At 35.2% G+C, this 26,774-nt stretch overlaps 7 protein-coding genes across 7 annotated transcripts; all 7 read right to left on the bottom strand.

Moving 5' to 3' along the window:
• Window positions 1–566: 566 nt before the first annotated feature.
• LOC117905099 (MDIS1-interacting receptor like kinase 2-like) lies at window positions 567–1,331 on the bottom strand. Its single transcript, XM_034818003.1, has 2 exons — window positions 1,185–1,331; window positions 567–1,113 (listed from the first exon to the last, which is right to left on the bottom strand). The coding sequence occupies exon 2, from the start codon at window positions 1,097–1,099 to the stop codon at window positions 800–802; it is 300 nt and encodes a 99-aa protein (XP_034673894.1). The 5' UTR covers window positions 1,100–1,113; window positions 1,185–1,331; the 3' UTR covers window positions 567–799.
• Window positions 1,332–1,337: 6 nt separating this feature from the next.
• Window positions 1,338–1,961, bottom strand: LOC117904205 (MDIS1-interacting receptor like kinase 2-like; the record flags this gene model as incomplete). The annotated part of the gene is made up of 1 exon (XM_034816714.1): window positions 1,338–1,961. A coding segment is annotated over exon 1 (624 nt), but the record flags the coding sequence as incomplete, so codon positions are not given.
• A 32-nt stretch (window positions 1,962–1,993) lies between these two features.
• Window positions 1,994–2,562, bottom strand: LOC117904204 (probable leucine-rich repeat receptor-like protein kinase At1g35710). The gene is made up of 2 exons (XM_034816713.1): window positions 2,157–2,562; window positions 1,994–2,037 (listed from the first exon to the last, which is right to left on the bottom strand). Exons 1-2 carry the CDS (start codon window positions 2,560–2,562, stop codon window positions 1,994–1,996), a joined length of 450 nt encoding a protein of 149 aa, XP_034672604.1.
• A 104-nt stretch (window positions 2,563–2,666) lies between these two features.
• LOC117904203 (MDIS1-interacting receptor like kinase 2-like) lies at window positions 2,667–5,379 on the bottom strand. The gene is made up of 2 exons (XM_034816712.1): window positions 5,375–5,379; window positions 2,667–3,897 (listed from the first exon to the last, which is right to left on the bottom strand). The coding sequence occupies exons 1-2, from the start codon at window positions 5,377–5,379 to the stop codon at window positions 2,667–2,669; spliced, it is 1,236 nt and encodes a 411-aa protein (XP_034672603.1).
• A 4,003-nt stretch (window positions 5,380–9,382) lies between these two features.
• Window positions 9,383–16,727, bottom strand: LOC117934482 (MDIS1-interacting receptor like kinase 2-like). The gene is made up of 3 exons (XM_034856187.1): window positions 16,347–16,727; window positions 10,058–10,827; window positions 9,383–9,984 (listed from the first exon to the last, which is right to left on the bottom strand). The coding sequence occupies exons 1-3, from the start codon at window positions 16,628–16,630 to the stop codon at window positions 9,689–9,691; spliced, it is 1,350 nt and encodes a 449-aa protein (XP_034712078.1). The 5' UTR covers window positions 16,631–16,727; the 3' UTR covers window positions 9,383–9,688.
• Window positions 16,728–16,741: 14 nt separating this feature from the next.
• LOC117904202 (MDIS1-interacting receptor like kinase 2-like) lies at window positions 16,742–18,391 on the bottom strand. Its single transcript, XM_034816711.1, has one exon. It carries the CDS (start codon window positions 18,389–18,391, stop codon window positions 16,742–16,744), a length of 1,650 nt encoding a protein of 549 aa, XP_034672602.1.
• Window positions 18,392–22,954: 4,563 nt separating this feature from the next.
• LOC117904201 (probable leucine-rich repeat receptor-like protein kinase At1g35710) lies at window positions 22,955–26,774 on the bottom strand. Its single transcript, XM_034816710.1, has 7 exons — window positions 25,887–26,774; window positions 25,314–25,568; window positions 24,878–24,992; window positions 24,575–24,811; window positions 24,232–24,323; window positions 23,119–24,163; window positions 22,955–23,025 (listed from the first exon to the last, which is right to left on the bottom strand). The coding sequence occupies exons 1-7, from the start codon at window positions 26,772–26,774 to the stop codon at window positions 22,955–22,957; spliced, it is 2,703 nt and encodes a 900-aa protein (XP_034672601.1).

The following is a 26,774-nucleotide window of genomic DNA, read 5'->3' as shown; positions in this document are numbered from 1 at the left end:
ATCCTAGAAATCTCAGTATTAATCCTGAACATTCCTATTTACCCTCAAAACTTAGAACTTAGTTTATGTGCATAGACCTGTTCTTATATCAAGGTGGGTAGAAGAGTTGGGGACATTATTTGGAAGAATGGTCAATAAAGACAAGGATGGCTTTGTTTTTTTTTTGTCTGGCTTTCCATTAGAGTAGAGTTTGTCTTCTTAGAATGAGAAACAATATGGTTAAAACAATATTAGGAGATTATTAGGGAAGAGAATGACTAGAGTTCTCTTTATGTAGCCTAGTTCAGTTTGATCCACTTTTATGGTCAAAGTCTTTGTCACTTTATCTCTTTGAAAAAAAAAAAAAAACCTTGAAGAATTGTATGTGCCTTGCATGATTTGAACAGTTGTTGACTAGTTTTATCCTTGGAGGATTATTAGGGAATAAAGATGGCTAGAGTTTTTTCAATATATGTAGACTTCTTGAGTTTGATTCACTCTTATGGCAAAGGTCTTTCAATATATGTGATTTGAATGCTTGTTGACTCAAGTGGTTGGGTGACAACTCCTATCATGAACAGTTAATCTCATTTGGAAAAAAATGCATTCAATGGAGCATGTATGTATCTAATGCGATTCACACAAAACCACACCTAACTTCTTTTGGCACAAAGCCACAATTTCTATGATTACAAATCGCGCTAGAGTAGTTAATGTAGAAAGAAAGACCGAAGAAACTCAGAAGGAATTACATTGTGTTGAAGATGCAGGAAGTTCGAAACCATGCATTATTAGGGTACGAGGTAGAGTTCCATGCAAATTATTTCTTATCCTGGTAAATTCTCTGTGATAACATCTGAGAAATAATCTTCATTGTTGGCCTGGACTGTGGGTTGACACTTAAGCATGCAGTTGCGAGCTTTATGATAGATATCACTTCCCCTTCATCTTGGGCTGTGAGAGGTGGGAGTCGCGGGTCCAGCATATCTTCCAACACTATGTTATCCTTCTCTGGGGAAACTGATAGAGACAAGATTTGATCTCCAGGATGTCTTCCTTTGATAACTTCCAGTGCTATCACTCCAAAACTATAGACATCGGTTTTTTCTGTCACCCTCATTGTATAAGCATGTTCTGCAACATTAGAAGTAAATATTACAACGTGACATGTTAGATTTCTTTGTTAATTGAGGAGTGAACAATACCTGGTGCAACGTATCCGAATGTGCCTGCAAGTGCGCTTTGATTTGATGAGTCTAGCTTTAGAAGCTTGGCAGTGCCGAAGTCAGAAATATGAGGCTCATATTGAGAATCCAGCAGAATATTGTTGCTTGATATATCCCGATGAACAATTGGGGTGAGCAATCATGGTGCATGTAAGACAAAGCATGAGCCACTCCTTTAATGATATTGATCCTTGTAGCCCAACCCAATTTCTTAGCTTCTTCTCTGCTCAACATTGCAGCTAGGCTACCTCTTTCAAGGTACTCATAGACCAACAAGGAGTGTCGTGGATGTGAACAGAAACCATGAAGTTTCACAATGTTCCGATGCTTGATTTCTGTCAGTGCCCTTACTTCATTGAAGAAATCCCTTTGATTTGCCATATCTATGTCGGATGCGTAAATCTTTTTCACAGCTACAATATCACCGGACGACAGCTCTGCTTTGTAAACGCTTCCATGCCCTCCCTTTCCGATGCAATACATGGGATCAAAATCCTTGGTGGCCTTTATAATCTCTTCATACATTGCTCTTCCATCAAAAGTTGATATTGAAAAGAGATCATTCTGTACATCACCTTCTTCGATTTCTGGAGTTCTCTTTGTTCTTTCAGCAATCAAGAAAATTCCAATGAAAGCAAAAAGAAGTATAAGTGCTCCCAAAAGAGGGAATACAATTATAAACACAATTTGTGGCCCTTTTGACAGGTTGTTGGCCTGCTCCAGAATCATTTTTGCAAGGTTGCAACCCTTTAACATTGCCGCACAAATCTTTGTTCCCCTTTAACAACTCAATGGTAGCATCTCGAAATGCTTTGCTGTTGGGAATGGGACCCTGCAATTGATTGTAAGATATGTCAATATCAGACAAGCCACGCATTTCTTCGAAAGCCTTTGGGATGAAACCAGAGAGGTTGTTATGGGACAGATTAAGGTTCTCTAAGCTCTCCAAACCTTGGATTTGTGGTGGGATTGCTCCTGAAAGCAAGTTGTGACTCAGATCTAGCTGGGAGAGGTGACTCAGCTTACCCATCTGAGCGGGAATTCTGTGGCTAAGTTTGTTATTGCTCAGGTTCAAGTAATGCAAGTTCAAGCAGGCACCCAAGTTCTCTGTTATTGACCCATTCAATCTATTTGCTGATAGATCGAGATGGGCAAGACTGAACAGTGATCCAAGTTCGGGAGGTATACTCCCAGAAAGTTGGTTATCATTTAATTTTAGCTCCAACAGAGAAGTTAAACTTCCCATTTTCTTTGGGATTTCCCCAACCAAATGATTTGAAGAAAGATCAAGCAAGGTTAGATTAGTTGAGATTCCAAAATCTTCTGGTATGCTCCCTGTAATATTGTTCCCGGCCATCTGCAGCCTTTGTAGTTGTGGGCACCTTCCCCAGTTATGAGAGAGTTCGCCATGAAACCTGTTGTAGCTCAAATCGATGTATTCCAGGTTGGGACAGTCACCAACTACCTCAGATATATTTCCAGTGAGTTGATTCCCCCGAACAGAGCTCTGGTTAAGTTTGTGCAATTTTTCATGCTTTTAGGGATGGACCACTGAGAAGGTTGTCGCTCACTGTAAAAGCGCACCAGAGATCCACCTTGGCAAATGCCTTCCGGAAAAGAGCCAGACAGCTGGTTTGTGTCGATTTCTAGCACAACCAACTTATGAAGTTTCCCAATTTCTTTAGGAAAGTAACCAGAAAGATGGTTATCACGGAGGAATAAAATTTCTAAGTTGGTCAGATTACCCAGTGAAGTAGGAATGGAACCATTGAGTTGGTTTTCTGAAAGTTCTAGATCAACAAGAGACTTCAAGTTACCTATTTCTTGAGGAATGGGACCGGAAAGTTGATTGGCATAGAGATGCAGGAGGGTTAGGTCACTGAGATCACCTAAGGACGCAGGGATTGGACCAGAAAGATTGTTTGCGTAGAGGCTTAGACCTTGCAGAGATTTCAAATTTCCTATTTCTGGTGGGATATGCCCGGAGAGTTGATTGTTGAATAGGTACAACATGGTTAAACGTTTCAAGTTTCCGAAAGTGGAAGGGATGAGACCTGTGAGATTGTTGGTATCCGAGTATATCTCAACAAGGTTGGTGAGATTTCCCATTTCTGGAGGAATGGAACCGGAAAGTTGATTTTCATAGAGATACAAAGTGGCCAAGTTACTCAAATTACCCAAAGAAGCAGGAATAGAACCCTCCAGTTGGTTGGTGTACAAAGCAAGCTCATAAAGAGACGACAACTGACCTATTTCATGAGGAATTGAACCATTGAGCTGATTTTGAACCAGGTGCAGGACCTCAAGGTTAGTTAATAGGCCAATTTCCGGTGGAATCCCTCCTGAGAACTGGTTGGTGGACAGATCGAGGTATTTGAGCTTGGAGAGGAGACCGATTTGGGGTGGGATAGGACCAGAGAGGTTGTTGATGCAGACATCAACGTATGCAAGATTCGGAAAAGATGAAAATGAGAAGGCTTGGAGCGTACCTCTTAAACCGGACTCTGTGAGGTTTATTCTGATGACACTCCCTGCATGGTTGCAGGATATCCCATACCATTTGCATGGACCGGTTGCCGTTCCATGGTGGGTAGAAGAATTGGTGGAGTTGTTAGGATAAAGAGTCCACGAAAGGAGGGAAGAATGGTTATGGTTGTGAAGGGTAGATTTCCATTTGAGGAGAGCTTGTGTTCTTCATTAGAATAAGAAGAAACATGATCTGAACAAATTAACATAAGCAAGAGGAGTAGGGAAACAAGGGAGAGCATTTTCTGTAAGGTTGAGAAGGCCATGTATAGTTTTAGTTGATAAATTGCATATGCTGCTTCACATCTTCTTTTATACACATTTGGTTCCTTTGGTCCTTTTAGGTGACTGTCTTGTTCACGCGTATTCCCACAGGAAAGAAAGTTGCGTTTAAATGTCAAGATCAAGGTCCTTTAAAGCATGACTCCTTTTTCTTTCTTTTTTCCATGGATTGCACTGTACTAGCATGGTGGTCTTCCTGTGTGATTATGGTGGTTGAAATCTTCTCTTTTTGCAAATGGATGCCGGCCATGAAGGTTAGTTGGAAATTAAGTTTAGCAGAAAACATGGTGTTGTCGAACAATATTTTTAATTGTTTTTAGTTGATTTTTGTTTTTAAAAAAAGTTATATAAATAGGAAGAATGATTCAAAATAAAATAATAGATATAAAAATTATTTTTAAAACATATTTAAGAACATTAAAAATAAGTTAAAAATACCAATTTCTTAAACAAAATTTTATTTCACAAAATATCATAGAACAATTTTAATTTTTTTTTTCAAAAATTGTTATTCATAATCGTTTGTAAAAATATTCTATTAAATAGAGCCTAATTCTTTTTGGGTCTTTACTTTCATGTTTATAATCATAATGGTTTTCCCTTTATTAACAAACTTAAGGTTTGTTTTAGTTAAATAATTGCAAAAGAAAATTTTAGTATGTCATATTTAATCACTTAAGTGGATTTATTAAAACTTAGGTGATGTTTTTAATAGTGTTTAATAATGTTAAGTATTAAGTTGTTTATTTTTTTAATATTTTATTTTAATTAAGTATTAAAAAATATAGAAAATTAATATGTTGCTTTTGATATTCAGAAAAAGTCAAATATTTTGATTTTTTTCTATTTAATGAAAAATTTAAGAAATAAATAATAAGTTAACAACAAGTGAAAAAATAAATAATTTGAAATCTAAAAGCAAATTACTTTAAAAAAATGTTTAAAAAATGTCATCTTAATAATTAATATTTAGAAAATTTTAAAGAAAGTGAAAAAGAAAAAAATGAAGTGAAAAAAATGGATTTTAAGTTAATAATTTATTTTTATATGGTTTTTAAAGCTTATTTTAATTATTTGCTTTTATATAAAAATTAAATTATTTTAAAATATTTAAAAATTTAAAAATAATTTTAATTATATTTAATATTTTTTTTATGTATTTTAATCAAACATTATAAAATCATTTTTTTAAATATCTTTTCGTCTCCCCTTTCTTAGAACTAAAGATAAGAATGGTAATTAAATATGATTTAAATTTAAATTATATTTAACTTGTTGACTTAACATTTATTATCTAATTTTTAATTTTTAAGTATTAAGATTATTTGTTCATATTACTTAATTTTTTAAAAATTATTAACCTCATATTATCAAGTAACAAGATTATTTGAGAGGTACAAGGAAGATAAAGGGACATGGGCTGTTCAGGTAAAAAAAAAAAATTGAAATTTAGAAAAAGTTAATTTTTTTGAGCTGTTATTCTAAGTTTTTTTTTTTTTTTTTTAGGTTTTATAGGTTTGACTCCATAATTTCCCTTTGGTCCTTTTCATTTTTGAATTTCACTGAGTTTAGCCCACTCTATTTAACCCAATTTTTAAGGCCCATTGACTTTATATTGAAACCCAGGTCTACTTGATAATACGAGGTTAATAATTTTATACACACTCACTTTGTAAGATTGAATCCCAGCCATTGACTTTATATTGAAACCCTAACCCAGAGGTACTTTTAGTATGAGAAGAATAGGATATATATAATATCATTTGGTAGGATATGATAGATACTTATATTTTAGAATATATTTTTTGAGAAATATGATATTTTTGAATATTATGTATTTACTATATATTATATTATATTTCTATTATTTATAAAATAAATAAATAAATTATTTTTTAAATAATAGATACTTATATTTTAAAATATATTTTTTGAGAAATATGATATTTTTAAATATTATCTCTAAATAGTGTAAAGTATTATATATATATATATATATTTATTTATAAAATGAATTATTTAATTAATTAAAAAATTAATTTTTAATTATTTAATATTTATTTAAAATAAATATCATATTGCATCTTAATATTTGTTACTAAAAAAATGAAATATCACATGTTTATTATTATTTAAAACTTGTTCTACAATTTATAATTTAATAGTAAATTTTAATTTTATAATTAAACTATTAAAGAATAATAAATAAAAATATTATATCATACAATTAAACATACTAAGCAATTTGTATTTTACTATATATTTTATACTTATTTTTCAGTCAAATAAATAATACTGGAATTATTGTTAATGGCATTAATACAAATTTAATGGGAAACAGGATCTCATGCTTGTTAGGTTATCCATGGGGAATAAAACACCCTAAGGTCGATTCTAAAAATCCTAAACTTAGAACTTAGTTTAGGGAGAATTTTGTTTTAGGTTCAGTTGAGCCTAAAAATTGACTAAAGATTCATATATCATGTACATTTAATCCAAGACCCAAATAAAGTGTAAAAATTAAGTTGATGAATATTATTCTTCACTAATCCCTAAAATACCTTTAACCTCTACATAGACATATAGTGAGCGTAAATTTCAATTTCTTTTTTATTTATTTATATTTTTTTTCCTTTTCTATTCCCAATTACATATTGCTCATTTCTAACTTTTTTTTTTTTTTTTTATTTAAGATATTGAATCTTTTTACTCTTATTATAAGCCATGGATAATCAATGAATGAAATTTAATTCTTTTTATTATTTTCATATAAAAAATAGTACTAAACAAGGTTTTCAATTTTTATTTTTAAAAATAGTTTCATTTTTTAATTAAATGTTTTTTCAAAAAGAAAATATAAAAAATATAAATCATATTACCATTTTTTTTTAGAAATTATTTTTAAAATAGTTTTTGAATTAATTTTTCTTTATTTATAATTAAAAATAGAAAATAATGCTAATTTTCAATTATTTATAAAAAAAAAAAATTTTAAAAACAATAAAAAATCCAATTGGTTAAAATAGAATTATTATGGTTGAATGAATAGTGGTGCAATAAAAATAAAAAAAAACTTAAATGAAAAGTCAATGAGTATTTTGGTCTTTTGATATCATATATCATTTTCATCAATTATGTAAATTATATGAACTAAACCTTAATTTTTGGGCACAGCTAAGCCCAAAACACAATTGTCTCCTTAGTTTATGGGCATAGACCTGTTATTGTCTCAAGGTGGGTAGAAGAATTGGCGACATAATTTGGAAGAATGATCAATAAAGACGAGGATGACTTTGTTTTCTTTGGTTGACTTTGAAACATTGGAGTAGAATTTGTGTCTTTCTTAGAATGAGAGATGACATGGTTAAAACAACAGTACATAGTTAGCAGGATCAAGGAAACTAAGTTTAAGTTGGTGACTCCATGGTTTCAGTTGATGTGTGGCAATAATGGGTCAATTGTCCATTTGTAAACATATGAGTTCACCAAACCTTGGACTTGGAAACTCTCCAACTATCTCATTCCTGGAAGGAAGACGACGACTAGAGTTCTCTCTATGTAGCTTCGTTAAGTTTGATTCATTCTTATGGTCAAAGTCTATGTCGCTTAATCTCATTGGAAGAAAAAAAAGAAAAAAAAGACAAATCCTTGAAGAATTGTTTGTCTAGAATGATTTGAACGTTTGTTGAGCGGTCTTGTCATTGGAAGATTATTAGGGAATGAAAATGACTACAGTTTTTATTTTATTTTTTATTTTTTATTTTTTATTTTTTATTTTTATATATAGCCTTCTTGAGTTTGATTCACTCTTAAGGTCAAGGTCTTTCAATTGATTGTGTCTCGTGTGATTTGAATGCATGTTAACTCCAGTGGTTGGGTGACAACTCCGACCGTCTATTCTTTATTTCATTTGGAAAAAAATGCATCTCAACAGTTTGAATGCCTGTTGACTCAAGTGGTTGCCTAGCAACTTGTACAGTATATATTATTTTACATTCTATCAACTCTAGGTTTAAAGAGGTACTTATAAGTTTAAGACAACCATCCATCCATTCTGGGTTTAAAGAGGCCTTTACAGCCTTAAGACAATCACCCAAGAATATGAAACCAAATTGATAAATACCCTTCATGATTATGGACCAAACTAACATTGGGGTTGGGGATTGACTTTATACCATTTATAACAATCCGTTTCTAATAACGTGTATATTATTCATTCTGAACTCAAAAATATCCTTATGATTTTAAAACGTGTCCATATAATTAAGAGGAACTCATATTTCTAAAACGTCGAAACTTTCTTTGTTATCAAATATGAGATATCTCAGTAGTTACGAGATGGGAACGAACATGGTTTTGAGGGTTGTTTTGTAATCGTCATCCTATATTCCTATTACATTTAATTTTTTGTAGACCTGATCCATGAGAACGGAGACTTGGAGAAGTCTTCCACTCCCTTTGAAAGGGCTATTATTAGGTAAAACAATGGTAAGACTTTTTGTCTGTGAGGACTTGACTTGGGCTTGTTCCACACTGGTGAAGGCACTTTCCCTTACTTCACTTTGGAAAAAAATGCACTTTTGGGTTTTGAGTTGACTGCATTGACTTGATACGAGTTTGCAATAATGGCCAAGCTGATCAAACTTACAATTATTATGCAGTATTGTTGTTGCCAAAACTTGTTATATATACTGGGGATGAAGATAACTTGTAATCCTTTTGTTTTATGATATCAGAAGTTTTTGTTTAGGCCCTTGATATCCATCTTAGGCTTAATTTTGGTGCTATGCATTCTTGAAAACGAAGCTGATTGTGACTACCATATATTTAGTGGATGGCCTTGTTTTTGTTGCATGTATCAGTTTTGGTGAAAATTTTGGACTATCACTTGTAGAATTAGAGAGGAAGCTTCGGGGATTTGGTATTTCTTTTCTCTGGTTTGATCAATCCATTTGAGCTCACCAAATTTGACCCTTTTTAATGGGTCACACCTCAGCTCCTCATAAGTTTATGGTGGGCCAAGATTTGCCTTGGTTCCCTTTACTTTCGAGTATATATGTAGCCTTTTTTTTTTAGTATGAAAATCACGATAGCTTCATAATAAAGCTAACTAGGGTAAAGTTTTAACCTTAAAATAAAAAATAAAAATTGTTCTCATTAGCAGTTTTTTGCAGGAGAAGAAAAATATTGAAGAAAACAGGTGTTGTACTAGAAAACGGTACTATATGGGCCTAGAGAAGCAATATTGGAATCAGTGTTGAACATGAATAAACCATTAATCTCATTGTTTCACAATGCTATATTTAGAACATCAAATCTTTGATGTGCAATTTTCTATTCACCCACAAAAGTCTTTATGATATTTTTACAACTTTATCATTTACTCGAACGAAATTTAGTTATGGAAAAGAACTGGGACTTTAGCAGCGTGCAATCTCAATAACCACATCATAAGGAGCAGACATGTATGTAGTGCTATTCACACGAAACCATACCTAATTTCTTTTGGCACAAAGCCACAATTTGTAGGATTACAAACCACGTTAGGTACCCGATGTAGAAAGAAAGACCGAAGAAACTCAAAGGCATTACATTGTGTTGAAGATGCAGGAGGTTCGAAACCATGCATTATTGGTAGACTAGGTAGAGTTCCACTCAAATTATTTCTTACCTTGCTAAATTCTCTGTGACAACATCTGAGAAATAATCTCCATGGTTGGCCTGGATTGTGGATTGGCATTTAAGCATGCAGTTGCGAGCTTTATGATAGCTACCACTTCCCCTTCGTCTGGGGGTGTGAGAGGTGGGAGTCGCGGGTCCAACATGTCTTTCAACACTATGTTCTTCTCTGGGGAAACTGATATAGACAAGATTTGATCTCCAGGATGTCTTCCTTTGATAACTTCCAGTGCTATCACTCCAAAGCTATAGACATCGGTTTTTTCTGTGACCTTCATTGTATAAGCATGCTCTGCAAAATTAGAAGATAAATATTACATCGTGAGCATGTTAGATTTCTTTGTTAGTTGAGGAGTGAAGTGTACCTGGTGCAACGTATCCGACTGTGCCTGCAAGTTTGCTCTGATTTGATGAGTCTACCTTAAGAAGCTTGGCAGTGCCCAAGTCAGAAATATGAGGCTCATATTGAGAATCCAGCAGAATATTGTTGCTCGATATATCCCGACGAACAATCGGGGGTGAGCAATCATGGTGCATGTAAGACAAAGCGTGAGCCACTCCTTTGATGATCTGGACCCTTGTAGCCCAACCCAATTTTTTAGCTTCTTCTCTGCTCAAGATTGTAGCCAAGCTACCTCTTTCAAGGTACTCATAGACCAAAAAGGAGTGTCGTGGATATGAACAGAAACCAAGAAGTCTCACAATGTTTCGATGCTTGATCTCTGTCAGTGCCCTTACTTTATTCAAGAAATCCTTTTGATTTGCCATATCCATGTCGGATGGGTGAAGCTTCTTCACAGCTACTATATTACCTGATGGCAGCTCTGCTTTGTAAACGCTTCCATGCCCTCCCTTTCCGATGCAATACATGGGATCAAAGTCCTTGGTGGCCTTTATAATCTCTTCATACATTGTTCTTCCATCAAAAGTTGATATTGAGAGGAGATTATTTTGTACATCACCTGCTTCGATTTCCGGAGTTCTCTCTCTTCTTTCAGCAATCAAGAAAATTCCTACGAAAGCAAAAAGAAGTAGAAGTGCTCCCAAAAGAGGGAATATGATTATAAACAAAACTTTGTGGCCCTTTTTTGCAGGTTCTTCGTCAAGTATAGAATGAGTCTTGCAAGGTTGCAACCCTTTAACATTGCCGCATAAGCCTTTGTTCCCCTTTAAAGCCTCAATGGTAGCATCTCGAAATGCTTTGCTGTTGGGAATGGGACCCTGCAACTGATTGTAAGATATGTCAACATCTGACAAGCCAAGCATTTCCTCAAAAGCCTTTGGGATGAAACCAGAGAGGTTGTTATGGGACAGATTAAGGTTCTCTAAGCTTTGCAAACCTTCGATTGTGGTGGGATGTCACCTGTAAGCAAGTTGTGACTCAGATCTAGCTGGAGAGGTGACTCAGCTTACCCATCTGAACCGGAATTCCGTGGCTGAGTTTGTTATTGCTCAGGTTCAAGTAATGCAAGTCCAAGCAGTCACCCAAGTGCTCTGGTATTGACCCATTCAATCTATTGGCTGAAAGGTCTAGATACTCAAGGTGGGACAGCGATCCAAGTTCAGGAGGAATACTCCCGAAAAGTTGGTTGTCATTCAATATCAGCCACAACAGAGAAGTTAAACTTCCCATTTTCTTTGGGATTTCCCCAACCAAATGATTTGAAGAAAGATCAAGCAAGGTTAGATTAGTTGAGATTCCAAAATCTTCTGGTATGCTCCCTGTAATATCGTTACCGGCCATCTCCAGCCTTTGTAGTTGTGGGTACTTCCCCAGTTATGAGAGAGTTCGCCATGAAACCTGTTGTAGCTCAAAATCGATGTATTCCAGTTTGGACAGTCACCAACTACCTCAGATATATTTCCAGTGAGTTGATTTCCCCCGAACAGAGCTCTGGTTAAGTTTCTGCAATTTTTCATGCTTTTAGGGATGGGACCACTGAGAAGGTTGTCGCTCACTGTAAAGCGCACCAGAGATCCATCTTGGCAAATGCCTTCTGGTAAAGAGCCAGACAGCCGATTTGTATCGATTTCTAGCACAACCAACTTATGAAGTTTCCCAATTTCTTTAGGAAAGTAACCAGAAAGATGTTATCACGGAGGAATAAAATTTCTAAGTTGGTCAGATTACCCAGTGAAGTAGGAATGGAACCATTGAGTTGGTTTTCTGAAAGTTCTAGATCAACAAGAGACTTCAAGTTTCCTATTTCTTGAGGAATGGGACCGGAAAGTTGATTGGCATAGAGATGCAGGAGGGTTAGGCCACTCAGATCACATAATGACACAGGGATTGGACCAGAAAGATTGTTTTCGTAGAGGCTTAGCTCTTGCAGGGATTTCAAATTTCCTATTTCTGGTGGGATAGGCCCAGAGAGTCTATTGTTGAACAAGTACAACACGGTTAAACGTTTCAAATTTCCAAAAGTGGAAGGGATGGGACCTGTGAGATTGTTGGTATCCGAGTATATCTCAACAAGGTTGGTGAGATTTCCCATTTCTGGAGGAATGGAACCCGATAGTTGATTTTCATAGAGATACAAAGAGGCCAAGTTGCTCAAATTACCCAAAGAAGCAGGAATAGAACCCTCCAGTTGGTTGGTGTACAAAGCAAGCTCATAAAGAGACGTCAACTGACCTATTTCATGAGGAATTGAACCATTGAGCTGATTTTGAACCAGGTGCAAGACCTCAAGATTAGTTAACAGGCCAATCTCGGGCGGTATCCCTCCTGAGAACTGGTTGATAGAGAGATCAAGGTATTTGAGCTTGGAGAGGAGACCGATTTGGGGTGGGATAGGACCAGAGAGGTTGTTCATGCTGATATCAACATACGCAAGATGGGAAAAGATGAGAATGAGAAGTCTTCAAGCGTACCTCCTAAACCCGACTCTGTGAGGTTTATTCTGATGACGCTCCCTGCATGGTTGCAGGATATTCCGTACCATTTGCATGGACTGGCTTCTGTTCCAAGGTGGGTAGAAGAATTGGTGGAGTTGTTAGGATAAAGAGTCCACGAAAGGAGGGAAGAATGGTTATGGTTTTGAAGGGTAGCTTTCCATTTGAGGAGAGCTTGTGTTTCTTCATTAGAATAAGAAGAAACATGGTCTGACGAAATCAACATAACCAAGAGGAGCACGGAAACAAGGGAGAGCATTTTCTGTAAGGTTGAGGGTGCCATGGTTTTGGTTGATGAATTGCATATGCTGCTTCACAACTTCATTTATACACATTTGGTTCCTTTGTTCGTCCCACTCGGAAACTTCCTTGTTCACACTTCACACCAATTAAAATTCAGCCCTTTAATGTCAAGATTGAGGTCTTTTAAAGCATGGCTCCCTTTTTCTTTCTTTTTGCCAGGGGTTCCCTTTCTACTAGCATGGTGGTCTTCCTATATCTCTGTGGTCGTCGAAGTCTTCTCCGGTCTCTTCAAAATGAATAATGACGATGAAGGTTGGTTGGAGACTAACGCTCTCTTTGACAATTATTTTGGACAACAAAGCAGGTTTAGTAATAAAAAATTGTTTTTTATTTTTTATTCTTAAACACAGAAAATGATATGTTTTTTAGGGACTTTTTTTTTTTTTAATTATTATCAATTATTTTTATTTGTTTTTAAAATTTATTTTTAAAAATAACTATAAAAAATGGATAAAAATTTTATTTTAAAAATATTTAAAAACATTAAAATGTGATAAAAATATTTAAAATTTCTAAATACATTTTTATTTTACCATTCATCAAAGAACTGTTGTAAAAACTGTTATAAAAAGAAGTTGTCAAATATAACCTAATTTTATTTGAATCTTTGTTTTTATCTTTACGATGATTTTCTTCTTTTACTTTTTGTAAAAGAAAACTGAACTTGAAGATTTGTTTCAGTTAAGTAATTATAAAAGAAAATTTTAATCTACTTAATAACTAAGTTGATTTATTAAAGCTTAATAATTAATATTTACCCTTGGTTTTTAGAAAATTTTAAAGGAATTGAAAATGAAAAAAAAATGAAGTTTTAAAAAGAAAAAAACAAAATTTAAGTTAATAAATTATTTTTATATATTTTTAAATTTTATTTGAATGATTTATTTTTTATATAAAGAATAAATAATTTAAAAATGCTTAAAATTTTAAATTATTTTAATTATATTTAATTTATTTATTTTTATGTATTTTACATCTTAATATTTATTATAATATGAAATATCATATGTTTATTATTATTTGGAATTGCTTTACAATTTATAATTTAATAGTAAATTTTAATTTATTTATTGATAGTATTCATAATTAAACTATTTAAAACTTATAAATAAAAAATAGTATATTATATAATTAAAACAATTTGTATAGATTAAAATACTATAGTAATGATATATATTAGTATTTTACTGTGTATTTTATACTTATTTTTCAGTCAATTTAATTTAATTTTTTATTTTAATTAAAACAATTTAACTTTAATTTTTTAATTATTATTTTTTTAACTTTTAAGTAATATAAAAAAATTAAAGAAAAAAAAAAGAAAATGGATAAGAAAAGTAAATCCATGATTCGGCCCATTCCAGTCCACAGTTACCGGCCGACGACCCCGCCGTCAGTCAACCGGCAACCGCGACGCCGCCTCAGCAGCGCAGTCACTACGCCACAACCCGGAAACTCCACAGCACCACTCCTTTCCACCCAGATGCCACGCGCCGTCGCTCACGGCATCTCCGCCCGTGGCCTTGCCATTCAAGGCGCCGCTCCGTCGCCGACGCCTTCCACACCCACCCCATTCACTAACGCCGAGACCACCATGGTCTCGGCCACTGCCTCTGGTAGCCAACATGGCTGCCATCTTCATCCTCCATCTCACCTCTCCGCCGTACCCCACTACCAATCTCCTTCGGCCACCATGATCCCCATCTCCGCGGCTGAACCCATCACCCTACCGGCGCCAACATCAGTCTCCGCAAAACCGGCCACCGTGTTCTTCATTACTGCATCCTGCATCTCCACCTCCATCCATTTTCCTTTAGGGTTATCTCGGGAGCTGCTCTCTCTGGCTCTCCCTGTTTTCTTCGTTTGAGAGATTTTTTGTTTGTTTTTTCCTCCCCTTTTGTTAAGGTGTTGAGGGACTGCAAAGAAATTGGGGATTGCTTAGTTGGGACTGCACTTATATGGTATATTCATCTTCCCTTTTCTTCTTTATTATTTATTTATTCCAGTGCTGCTCATATATTTTGACATTTAAATATTTATTTTGTTAATTAGAAAATACATGAGTAGCAGTCTTGGTAGATGAATGGATGAATTTTCTGCATGAGTAGCAGAGATTTATCTACTTCTATTCACACAAAACCACACTTTATTTCTTTGGGCACGAAGCCACAATTTCTATGAGTACAAATCACACCGGGTACTTGATGTAGAAAGAAAGACTAAACAAACTCAAAAGGCATTACATAGTGCTGAAGATGCAGGAGGTTCGAAACCATGTGTTATGGAAGACTAGGTAGAGTTCCCCGCAAACTATATCTACCTTACTCTTTCTCTGTGATAACATCTGAGAAACAGTCTGCATGGTTGGCCTGGATTGCGGTTTGGCTTTAAGCATTCAGTTGCTGCTTTATGATAGCTATCACTTCCTCCTCATCCTGGGGTGTGAGAGGTGGGAGTCGGGGGTCCAACATGTTTTCCAACGCTATGTTATCCTTCTCTGGGGAAACTGATAGAGACAAGATCTGATCTCCAGGATGTCTTCCTTTGATAACTTCCAGTGCTATTACTCCAAAGCTAAGACATCAGTTTTTTCTGTGACCTTCATTGTATAAGCATGCTCTGCAAAATTAAAGATAAATATTATGTCGTGACATGTTTGATCCTTGTTAATTCAAGAGTGAACCGTACCTGGTGCAAGATATCCGAATGTGCCTGCAAGTAGCTCTGATTTGATGAGTCTAGCTTTAGAAGCTTGGCAGTGCCGAAGTCAGAAATATGAGCTTCATACTGAGAATCCAGCAGAATATTGTTGCTTGATATATCCCGATGAACAATAGGGGGTGAGCAATCATGGTGCATGTAAGCCAAAGCATGAGCCACTCCTTTAATGATATTGACCCTTGTAGCCCAACCCAATTTCTTAGCCTCTTCTCTGCTCAAGATTGTAGCCAGGCTACCTCTTTCAAGGTACTCGTAGACCAAAAACTTGTGTCGTGGATGTGAACAGAAACCAAGAAGTTTCACTATGTTTCGATGCTTGATTTCTGTTAATGCCCTTATTTCATTTAAGAAATCCTTTTGATTGGCCATCTCTGTGTCGGATGGGTGAAGCTTCTTCACAGCTACTATATTACTTGATGGCAGCTCTGCTTTGTAAACATTCCATGGCCTCCCTTTCCTATGCAATACATGGGATCAAAATCCTTGGTGGCCTTTATAATCTCTTCATACATTGCTCTTCCATCAAAAGTTGATATTGAAAAGAGATCATTCTGTACCTCACCTTCTTCGATTTCTGGAGTTCTCTCTCTTCTTTCAGCAATCAAGAAAATCCCAATGAAAGCAAAAAGAAGTACAAGTGCTCCCAAAAGAGGGAATATGATAATAAACACAACTTTGTGGCTCCTTTTGACAGATTGTTGGTCTACTCCAGAACCATATTTGCAAGGTTGCAACCCTTTAACATTGCCGCACAAATCTTTGTTCCCCTTTAGCACCTCAATGGTAGCATTTCGAAATGCATTGCTGTGAGGAATGGGACCCTGCAACTGATTGTAGGATATGTCAACATACAACAAGGCAGGCATGTCCTCAAAAGCCTTTGGGATGAAACCACAAAGGTTGTTATGGGAGAGATCAAGCATCTCCAAGCTTTGCAAACCTTGGATCTGTGGCGGGATGCCACCTGTAAGCAAGTTGTGACTCAGATCTAGCTGGGAGAGGTGACTCAGCTTACCCATCTGAACCGGAATCCCGTGGCTGAGTTTGTTATTGCTCAGGTTCAAGTAATGCAACTCCAAGCAGTCGCCCAAGTGCTCTGGTATTGACCCATTCAATCTATTGCTGAAGGTCTAGATACTCAAGGTGGACAGCGATCCAAGTTCAGGAGGAATACTCCCGGAAAGTTGGTTGTCTTTCAGTATGAGCCCCAACAGAGAAGTTAAACTTCCCATTTTCTTTGGAATTTCCCCAACCAAATGATTTGAAGAAAGATCAAGCAATTGTAGATCAGTTGAGATTCCAAAATCTTCTGGTATGCTCCCTGTAATATTGTTCCCGGCCATCTCCAGCCTTTGTAGTTGTGGGTACCTTCCCCAATTATGAGAGAGTTCTCCATGAAAGCTATTGTAGCTCAAATCGATGTATTCCAGGTTTGGACAGTCACCAACTACCTCAGATATATTTCCAGTGAGTCGGTTTCCCTGGAACAGAGCTCTGGTTAAGTTTCTGCAATTTTTCAAGCTTTTAGGGATGGGACCACTGAGATGGTTGTCGCTCACTGCAAAGCGCACCAGAGATCCACCTTGGCAAATGCCTTCCGGTAAAGAGCCAAACAGCTGGTTTGTGTCGATTTCTAGCACACGCAGCTTATGAAGTCTCCCAATTTCTTGAGGAATGTAACCAGAAAGTTGGTTATCGCGGAGGTGTAAAATTTCTAATTTGTTTAGATTACCAAGTGAAGTAGGAATGGAACCATTGAGTTGATTTCCAGAAAGTTCTAGATCAACAAGAGACTTCAAGTTTCCTATTTCTTGAGGAATGGGACCGGAAAGTTGATTGGCATAGAGATGCAGGAGGGTTAGGCCACTCAGATCACATAATGACACAGGGATTGGACCAGAAAGATTGTTTTCGTAGAGGCTTAGCTCTTGCAGGGATTTCAAATTTCCTAATTCTGGTGGGATAGGCCCAGAGAGGCTATTGTTGAACAAGTACAACACGGTTAAACGTTTCAAATTTCCAAAAGTGGAAGGGATGGGACCCGTGAGGTTGTTGGTATCCGAGTATATCTCAACAAGGTTGGTGAGATTTCCCATTTCTGGTGGAATGGAACCCGAAAGTTGATTTTCATAGAGATACAAAGAGGCCAAGTTGCTCAAATTACCCAAAGAAGCAGGAATGGAACCCTCCAGTTGGTTGGTGTACAAAGCAAGCTCATAAAGAGATGCCAACTGACCTATTTCATGAGGAATTGAACCATTGAGCTGATTTTGAACCAGGTGCAGGACCTCAAGATTAGTTAATAGGCCAATTTCTGACGGAATCCCTCCTGAGAACTGGTTGATGGACAGATCAAGGTATTTGAGCTCGGAGAGGAGACCGATTTGGGGTGGGATAGGACCAGAGAGGTTGTTCATGCTGATATCAACATATGCAAGATTGGGAAAAGATGAGAATGAGAAGTCTTGGAGCGTACCATTTAAACCCGAGTCTGTGAGGTTTATTTTGATGACACTTCCCGCATGGTTGCAGGATATCCCATACCATTTGCATGGACTAGTTGCCGTTCCAAGGTGGGTAGAAGAATTGGTGGAGTTGTTAGGATAAAGAGTCCACGAAAGGAGGGAAGAATGGTTGTGGTTTTGAAGGCTAGCTTTCCATTTGAGAAGAGCTTGTGTTTCTTCATTAGAATAAGAAGAAACATGGTCTGAAGAAATCAACATAACCAAGAGGAGCAGGGAAACAAGGGAGAGCATTTTCTGTAAGGTTGAGGATGCCATGGTTTTGGTTGTTGTATTGCATGTACTGCTTCACAACTCTATTTATACACCTTTGGCTCCTTAGTTCCCACCCTTTCTGAAAGTAATTCACAAGTCTTTGTAGTCAGAAACTGTCTTGTTCATACCCATTCAAACGGCTTTTTAGGTTAAGATTAAGGTCTTTGCATGTCTCATTCCTTCCTATTTCATGGGTACACTTTCTACTAATATGTTGGTCTTCCTATATCTTTATGGTCATCGGAGTCTTCTCCTCCTTTCCAAAAGAAAAGTGAACTTGAAGGCTGGTTGGAATTAAATGATTTGTTGGGATTTGCATATATTCTCCTTTTATCATACCTCACATTCAAGCTATATTTTTTATTTTTTAGCAAATATTTTTTTCTTTAATAAAGCATATTTAATATATTTGACTATTTAAATTAAGTTAATTAAATGACTCATAGATATACCAAAGCTTGAAAGATGATAAGATCTAACTACGTGGAGTGCACTATCAGAAAAAAATCGATACAATGCTAGACGTGTCATCTCCCACTGCTTCTGCTTTGGAAGACTTGGGCTAGTGTCTCTTTCGCTTTCGCACTCACCATGGCAGCTTCTAGGATGACTTGATTAGAGTGTTTCACACTTCATAGATCTCCCACTTGGAAATAAAAAATTCAAAATAGAAGACCAGGGTTTCCAGGAAACACAACAGATTTTGAAATGGTCGTTGCCACTTAATTTAACTTTTCTGCAGTTTAATGGTAATTTTGGTGGACCATCCGAGTATAAGAGTTGTTCATGTTGGTTGTTGTAAGTTTATTATTGGCAGGAAATACAGGGGATTTATGATGATTTTTTTTATGTATGGTGGAAGATTTTTGTTGAGTTTGAGACAAGGATCTTAAAGTTGATAACTGTTTTTTTTAAATATTTTATTCTAGAAAAAACAAAAAGGTTTGACACGCACGCAAAAAAAACAGAAAGTAAGTTGTTTTTTGAGTATATATAAAAGTTATTTTAAAAATATAAAAAATATATGTTTAAGAGTGATTTTAAGAAATATTTTTTATATTTTTTAACATATAAATTTTTTATATTTTTTAAGAATTATAAAAATTAAAAATACTTCTTAAAATCACTATCCATCCACGTACTTACAAAATATTTTAAATTCTTTAACAAACTTTTGTTTTACAAAATGTTATAAAATAGTTGTAAAAAATTGTTATCTTTTTAGATCCATTCTCAAAAACACTTTTCAAATAAAGCCATAGTATTCACTTTTTATGGCATTCAACTATTTCTTTTTTCTTTTCTCTTTTTATAATTTTCAAATAAATTATTGTATAAAATCATAACTTTTTTCCTTTTTAGAAAAATCTTAAACAATGGTTGAAAATATTTAAAGTTAATAAAATTACTTATTAAATTATGATTTTATAACCTTGAGAAAATTGACTTACCAAACCAATTAAAAAATATGTAGTATATTTTCTTTCACCAATTAAGGTTTATTTCATTATCAAACTAAGAGAAGTTTTAAATATTTCTATTATACGGTGGACTTGAACTCCAAGTATGAGTTTATGATTATCTTGAAACATTGGAGAGACTTGTGCATTTTGTACAATTGTTGACATCATGATGCAAAATTCTGTTGAGTTGTGATAAAATATACAAAAATTTATTAGAATTTGTATGAGAATTGATTTTAAAAATAGTTTTTGTTCCTAAAAATAGAAATTTGTTCTCTAAACTGGAAACTCATTTTTGATATAAATATCATTCACTATTTTAAATATTATATATATATATATTTAAAAGTTGTTTTTACAAGAAATAATAAGGACATTTTTGTCAAAATGGGGCCAAAAAATGATAAAGGGTTAGATTTTCAAATTTAGGTTTCCAATAACCATTTTAATCAAATAACCTAATAATTTTTGGAAAATTTTAAGTTTGGTATCATTTTGATATATTTTTTATTTTTTGTTTTTAAAAAGAAAAAATAATATAAACTTTTACATTAAATATAAAAACTCTTTGAAACTTATTTTAAAAATATAATAATTTTTTTTAAAGATAAATTCATAAGTTTTATATAAAAGCCATTATATTTTATATTTTATATTTTATATAGAAGTTAAAAAAAAATATTCAAATAAGTATTTAATTTTAGCAAATAATTTTAATATTTAAAGTGAATATTAAATAAAAAATTTTAAATTAACAACTTAAACCTATCATATCGAATATGAAGAATTAAGTTGTGTACATATTTGTTTGTTGTAACTTTGCTAAAGTTGTTATTGAGCTCTTTATATAACTTTTGATTCTGTATTTTTTATTCAATTTTTTGTTCAATAAGAAAGGGTTATTTTCTTCTTCCATTTTCTTGTTTTCAACTTGATATGGTATTAAAGCAAATGATATGATTTGCTGCTCTTTCTCATCTCTAATTCTTCTTATCTTTGTTTTTCTTTAAGATTGTTGAGTATTGTTGTTTTTTTTTTTTTTCAATTGTTAGGGAGACTCCATCATCTAAAAACATGAGTCATTTTAGGTGGTTTTCACGCAAATCTATCATTAATGAACCTTTCAATCATTTCTTCATTATTCGGATAGTTCAAGACTCGTTCTTGTTTCGCAATCTCTCACTGAATATAATTATGCCTCTAAAAGTAGAGTGATATCGATTGTTTTGTCTTTGAAGAACAAACAAATATGTACATGACATAATATGAAGGTTGGTTAGGATTATAATGGAGTTTTGGTCTTCACTTGGTAAAGCCTTTTTTGCTTTCCACACTATGGAGCTCTTGCTTTTTTTGCATCTTTAAGTTCTCAATATAAAACAAACTTGTACAATAATGATAACCATTCAATAAGATCTTAATAGTAAAGGTTACATGGTCGATTATCTTGATAAAACTGCAACTTTAAGATAACACCTTTATATCAATAAAATAAAATAAAAGCCACCCATGTGTCTCATCCCACAAAAAAAAAAAAAATTCAATGTGGCACAAAAAGTATCAATAGATGCAATATTTTTAGTTTTATATACAAACCCTTTTATGCAATTCCAAAGAAGGATAATTTAGTTCACTTTTGCTTTAGGGTGTTTCACGTGTTTTGATTTTTTGAAGAATTCTTTAAAGAATTTTTTTACATATTTTATATTTTACCCTCTCATGCCTTACATTTGGTGCTTTACTCCCAACTTGTAAAAAAGTAACACTTTACCATTCAGACTTGAGTCATGTTTTCCTGTCAATGGTGAATGAATTACTTCTTAAGAAAAGAAATAAAGCTAAATATATAAAAATAAAAATAAAAATACATATAGTCTAAGTTTGATTATCACATTTTACAATAATATGGAAAAATATGAATAATCATATAATATCTTTTCAAAATCAAAATTAGTGATCGTCATGTTTAAAAAACGTTTGAAAAATTCTATTTCAATGCTGCTAATTGAAAATTGTTTATATTCAATCTCGAACCAATGTTGGAATTAAAGTGTGAAAAAAAACAAACAAGCAATTTCATTTATAATTTATAAAGGGTTCTTGAATGATATCGAAGTGTTACTTTTAACAAGTTAGGGAATAAAATGTTAAATTTTGAATATAATAGGATAAATTATAAAATATGCAAAAGGTGGGCTGTTAACTATTTTTTTTCTATATGCAGCAAAATCAATATTGATAATGTTGGTTTTAAGCTTATTTAAAAAAAAAAATTGAAACCAACAATGACAATTAATATTGATTTTAAGAAAACAATATTAATGGTGTTCTTAGACTTTTACAAAATTATTCAAAAACCAACATTCCCAAATGAGATTTTATATAAAACAAATTTTTAAAAATAATTATTTCACTCCAAAATTTGTCAACCAAGTTCTTAAAGTTTGAATATTATTTTCTCTTTCTTGATAAAAAAAATTATTTTTAAAAATAGTCTTTGAAATAAAAAATTGTCTTTAAACAAAAGAGTACTCATCATTACTTTAAAATTTTAAAATAATTTTATTGTTTTATACTCTTTTTTATTAATAAATTTATTTCTTTGTATCTTCCTCATATTTTGAATTTCATATCTTAGACTTTTGTAATCAAACTTTCTTGGACCCGGACCGGACCGGGCCCTTGTTTTAGAATACAATACCTGAAAAATTTGTTGATTGGAATCTTGATGGTGAGTGACAAATGAACCCACAGAGGATATCACAGAATTGAAGATTTATTTTTTCATTAAATACAATCACTATATATGCATATTTGCACACAAATTCGTAAGACTGGATAGAGTTCCACACAAATTAAATCTTTCCTAGATGGATTAAATCCTTTGAGACAACATCTGAGAAACCATCTGCATGGTCGGCCTAGATGGTGGACTGCCATTTAAGCATGCAGTTGCGAGCTGTATGACAGACATCACTTCTGCTTCGTCTCGGAGTGTGGGAGGTGGGAGTCGAGGGTCTTAACACATCTTTCAACACTACGTTATCCTTCCCTGGTGAAGCTGATAGAGAGGAGATAAGATCTCCAGGATGTCTTCCTCTCATCACTTCAAGTGCCAGCACTCAAAGCTGTAGACATCGCATTTCTCGGTTACCTTCATGGTGTAAGCAAGCTCTGGAAAATCAAAAGACAAAGATTATATATACATACACCTGTACATATTAGATTATTTCTTTGATAACTGAAGAGAAGAGGGAACTTATATACTTGGTGCGACATATCCATATGTGCCTGCAAGGGTGCTCCAGTTTGATGAGTCTAGCTTCAGAAACTTAGCAGTGCCAAAGTCGGATACATGGGCCTCATATTTAGAATCCAGCAGAACATTATTGCTTGATATGTCTCGATGAACAATTGGAGGCACACAATCATGGTGCAGGTAAGACAAAGCATGAGCCACCCCTTTAATAATGTTTACCCTTGTACCCCAACCCACTTCCTTAGCTTCTAATTCTTTGCTCAAGATTGTACCCAAGCTCCCTCGTTCCAGGTACTCGTATACCAGAAATGAGTGTCGTGAATACGAGCAGAAAGCCAGAAGCTTCACGATATTTCGATGCTTTATCTCTGTCAATGCTCTTATTTCATTCACGAAATCCTTTTGATGTGCCATGTCAATGTCGAATCGGTGAAGCTTCTTCACAGCTACTATGTTACCTGACGGCAGCTCTGCTTTGTATACGCTTCCATGTCCTCCCTCTCCGATGCAATACATGGTATCAAAATCCTTGGTCGCCTCTATGATTGCTTCATACGTTGTTCTTCCATCAAAAGTCGAGATTGAGAAGAGATTTTCAGTCTGTACATCACCGGCCTTCTCCATTTTTGCATTTCTTCTTCCTTGAGAAATCAAGGAAATCCCAATGAAAGCAGAAAGAAGTAGAAGTGCTCCCAAAAGAGAGAATATGATTATGAATACAGCTTTATGAGTACCCTTTGTTGCAGAACGATTTTCGCTAGGTTGTAACCCTTTAACGCTACCACACAAACCTTTGTTTCCCTGCAACACTTCAATGGTAACATCCTGAAATGCTTCGCTGTTGGGAATGGAACCCTGCAAATCATTGTAAGATATGTCGACTTGCCACAAGCCATGCATATCCTCAAAAGCCTTTGGAATGATACCAGATAGGTTGTTATGGGATAGATTAAGCTTCTCTAAGCTCTGCAAACCTTGGATTTGTGGTGGGATTTCACCTGTAATTAAGTTGTGACTCAGATCAAGCAGGGAGAGGTGACTGAGCTTGCCCATCTGAACCGGAATTCCGTGGCTGAGTTTGTTGTTGCTCAGGTTCAAGTAATTCAAGTCCAAGCAGTTACCCAAGTGCTCTGGTATTGACCATTCAATCTATTTCCTGACAGGTCTAGATACCCAAGGTCAGCAAGCGATCCAAGTTCAGGTGGTATATTCCCTGAAAGTCGGTTATCATTCAAAATCAGCTTCCACAGAGACGATACACTTCCCAACTTCTTTGGAATTTCCCCAACCAAATGATTTGAAGAAAGATTAAGCACGGTTAGTTGAGTTGAGATTCCAAAATCTGCTGGTATGCTCCCTGTGATTTTATTCCCGGCAATGTCTAGCCATTGTAGTTTGTGACACCTTCCCCAATTTTGAGAAAGTTCGCCATAGAAGTTGCTGTTGCTCAAGTTGATGTGATACAGGTTTGGACAGACCCAAATGCCTCGGATATATTTCCAGTGAGTTGGTTTCCCTGGAGCCGAGCTCTGGCTAAGCTTGGGCAATTTTTCAAGCTTTCGGGGATGGGACAACTGAGAAAATTGTCAAACACCGTGAAGTTTTCCAGAGATTCACCTTGGCATATGCCTTCTGGTAAAAAACCAGATAGCTGGTTTGTGTCTATTTCTAGCTCAACCAACTTATGAAGTTTCCCAATTTCTGGAGGAATGGAACAAGAAAGTTTGTTATCACAGAGGTATAAAATTTCTAAGTTGATCAAATTACCCGGTGAAGTAGGAATGGAACCATTGAGTTGATTTTGGGATATTTCTAGGTCAACAAGAGATCTCAAGTTTCCCATTTCTTGAGGAATGGGGCCAGAAAGTTGATTATCAAAGAGCTGCAGAGATTTTAGGCCACTCAGATCACCTAATGACATGGGGATTGTTTGAAGAAATGGAGTAACAGAAACGATTAGAAGAAGAGGAAGAGAAAACAAAGTAAGAGAAAAACAAAGTAAAGTTTCTTGCTGTTATTTTCACTGCTTATATCATTACACTTCTGTAGTATTTATATACTTAGTTGTTGATAGCTATAACTAACTTGAGAGGTTGGTTTTAAACAGAAATGATTGGTTGAAACTAACTGGACTTCACAACTAACTTAACTAGTTCACTAACAGCCCCCCTCAAACTCAGGGTGGACTTTGGTTGACACTGACTTTGGCATGTATGGTGAGGAATTTGGAGTTAGGAGTTGCCTTGGTGAAGACATCTGCCAGCTGATCAGAGGAAGGTACATGATGGATTTGTATTTGCTTCTGAAGAACTTTTTCTCGGACAAAATAAAGATCAATTTCGATGTGCTTAGTCCGAGCATGAAGAATGGGATTAGCCGAGAGGTACACTGTGCTGAGGTTGTCACACCAGATGACCGGAGTTGTGGAGGAAGATATGTTTAATTCTTTGAGGAGAGACTGCAACCAAGAAATTTCAGCAACTAAGGTAGCTACACTTCGATATTCTGCCTCGGTGGAAGACTTAGAGACTGTATGTTGCTTTCGTGAGTGCCAGGAAACCAAGTTTGGACCAAGAAAGAGGCAATATCCTGATGTGGAGTGGCGGTCATCAACATCTGATGCCTAATCTGCATCATAGAACCCTGTTATGTTGAGGTGTGAGTTGGAGCTGTGCTGAAGATGGAGTCCATGGTGAAGAGTGCCAGCCAGGTAGCGTAGAATTCTCTTGACAGCCTTCTAATGAGCAGTCAGAGGAGCTTGCATGAATTGGCAAACTCGATTGACACTATAGGTGATATCTGGCCTTGTGATGGTGGCATATTGGAGGGCACCAACAGTGCTTCTATAGAGTTGAGTGTTGTTGAATGGAGCACTTCCAGAGTTGGATAGGGACTGATTAGATACCATAGGTGTAGGAACTGGCTTGACATGAAGCATCTTGGTTTTTTGAAGTAGATTGGAGATATACTTGGCCTGTGACAAGTGCATTCCAACGGATGTATGCTTGACTTGGATACCCATAAAGTAATCAATATCTCCAAGATCTTTGAGAGCAAATTGGTTGTTAAGCTGAGTGATCACATGTTGAACAAACTGATCATTGCTGCCGGTGATAAGAATATCATCCACATATACTAGAATGTAAGTGGAGTGAGTAGGTGTGATGTTGATAAATAGAGATTGATCTGATTTGGTGGATGAGAAACCAAGAATGCCAAGTGCTTGATGTAGCTTTTCGAACCAAGCTCTAGGGGCCTGTTTGAGGCCATAAAGAGATTTATTGAACTTGCAGACATAGTTTGGGTTGACAGGGTCGATAAAGCCTTGAGGTTGATGCATGAATATGTCTTCATGTAGGTCACCATTGAGAAAGGCGTTATTGACATCTAATTGTCGAACTTTCCATTGTAGATTTAAAGTAATAGTGAGAACAATGCGAATGGTAGTCGGTTTGACAATCAGACTAAAAGTTTCATTGAAGTCAAATCCAGCAATCTGACGAAAACCCTTAGCAACTAAACGGGCCATGTATTTGTTTATAGTTCCATCGGGATTCTCCTTGACTTTGAACACCCATTTGCAACTGATCAATTTACGATCAGTGGGAGGAGGAACAAGATCCCAAGTATTGTTTCGGAGGAGAGCAAGATATTCATCAGTCAT

This window comes from Vitis riparia, chromosome 17 (assembly GCF_004353265.1).
Source record: "Vitis riparia cultivar Riparia Gloire de Montpellier isolate 1030 chromosome 17, EGFV_Vit.rip_1.0, whole genome shotgun sequence".
NCBI classification, from domain to species: domain Eukaryota; kingdom Viridiplantae; phylum Streptophyta; class Magnoliopsida; order Vitales; family Vitaceae; genus Vitis; species Vitis riparia.
This window is presented reverse-complemented; position numbering and strand designations above follow the sequence as displayed.

Bases quoted from the DNA above. Each gene is read 5' to 3' on its own strand.
- LOC117905099 (XM_034818003.1), bottom strand. From the start codon at position 1,099: ATGAGGGTGACAGAAAAAACCGATGTCTATAGTTTTGGAGTGATAGCA.
- LOC117904204 (XM_034816713.1), bottom strand. From the start codon at position 2,562: ATGGCCGGGAACAATATTACAGGGAGCATACCAGAAGATTTTGGAATC. The intron at 2,038-2,156 runs GTTTGGAGAGCT...AATCAATTGCAG, and splicing joins AATCCCACCACAAATCCAAG to GGTCCCATTCCCAACAGCAA.
- LOC117934482 (XM_034856187.1), bottom strand. From the start codon at position 16,630: ATGGGTAAGCTGAGTCACCTCTCCCAGCTAGATCTGAGTCACAACTTG. The intron at 10,828-16,346 runs GTTGCAACCTTG...CAATGTTAAAGG, and splicing joins TTGTGCGGCAATGTTAAAGG to GTTGCAACCTTGCAAGACTC. The intron at 9,985-10,057 runs GTACACTTCACT...CTAATTTTGCAG, and splicing joins AGTCGGATACGTTGCACCAG to AGCATGCTTATACAATGAAG.
- LOC117904202 (XM_034816711.1), bottom strand. From the start codon at position 18,391: ATGGCATCCTCAACCTTACAGAAAATGCTCTCCCTTGTTTCCCTGCTC.
- LOC117904201 (XM_034816710.1), bottom strand. From the start codon at position 26,774: ATGACTGATGAATATCTTGCTCTCCTCCGAAACAATACTTGGGATCTT. The intron at 25,569-25,886 runs GTTTGCCAATTC...TCTTGGTTGCAG, and splicing joins TCACCTATAGTGTCAATCGA to TCTCTCCTCAAAGAATTAAA. The intron at 24,993-25,313 runs GTCAGTGTCAAC...AAATCTCTGCAG, and splicing joins TCCTCACCATACATGCCAAA to CTCTTTGATAATCAACTTTC.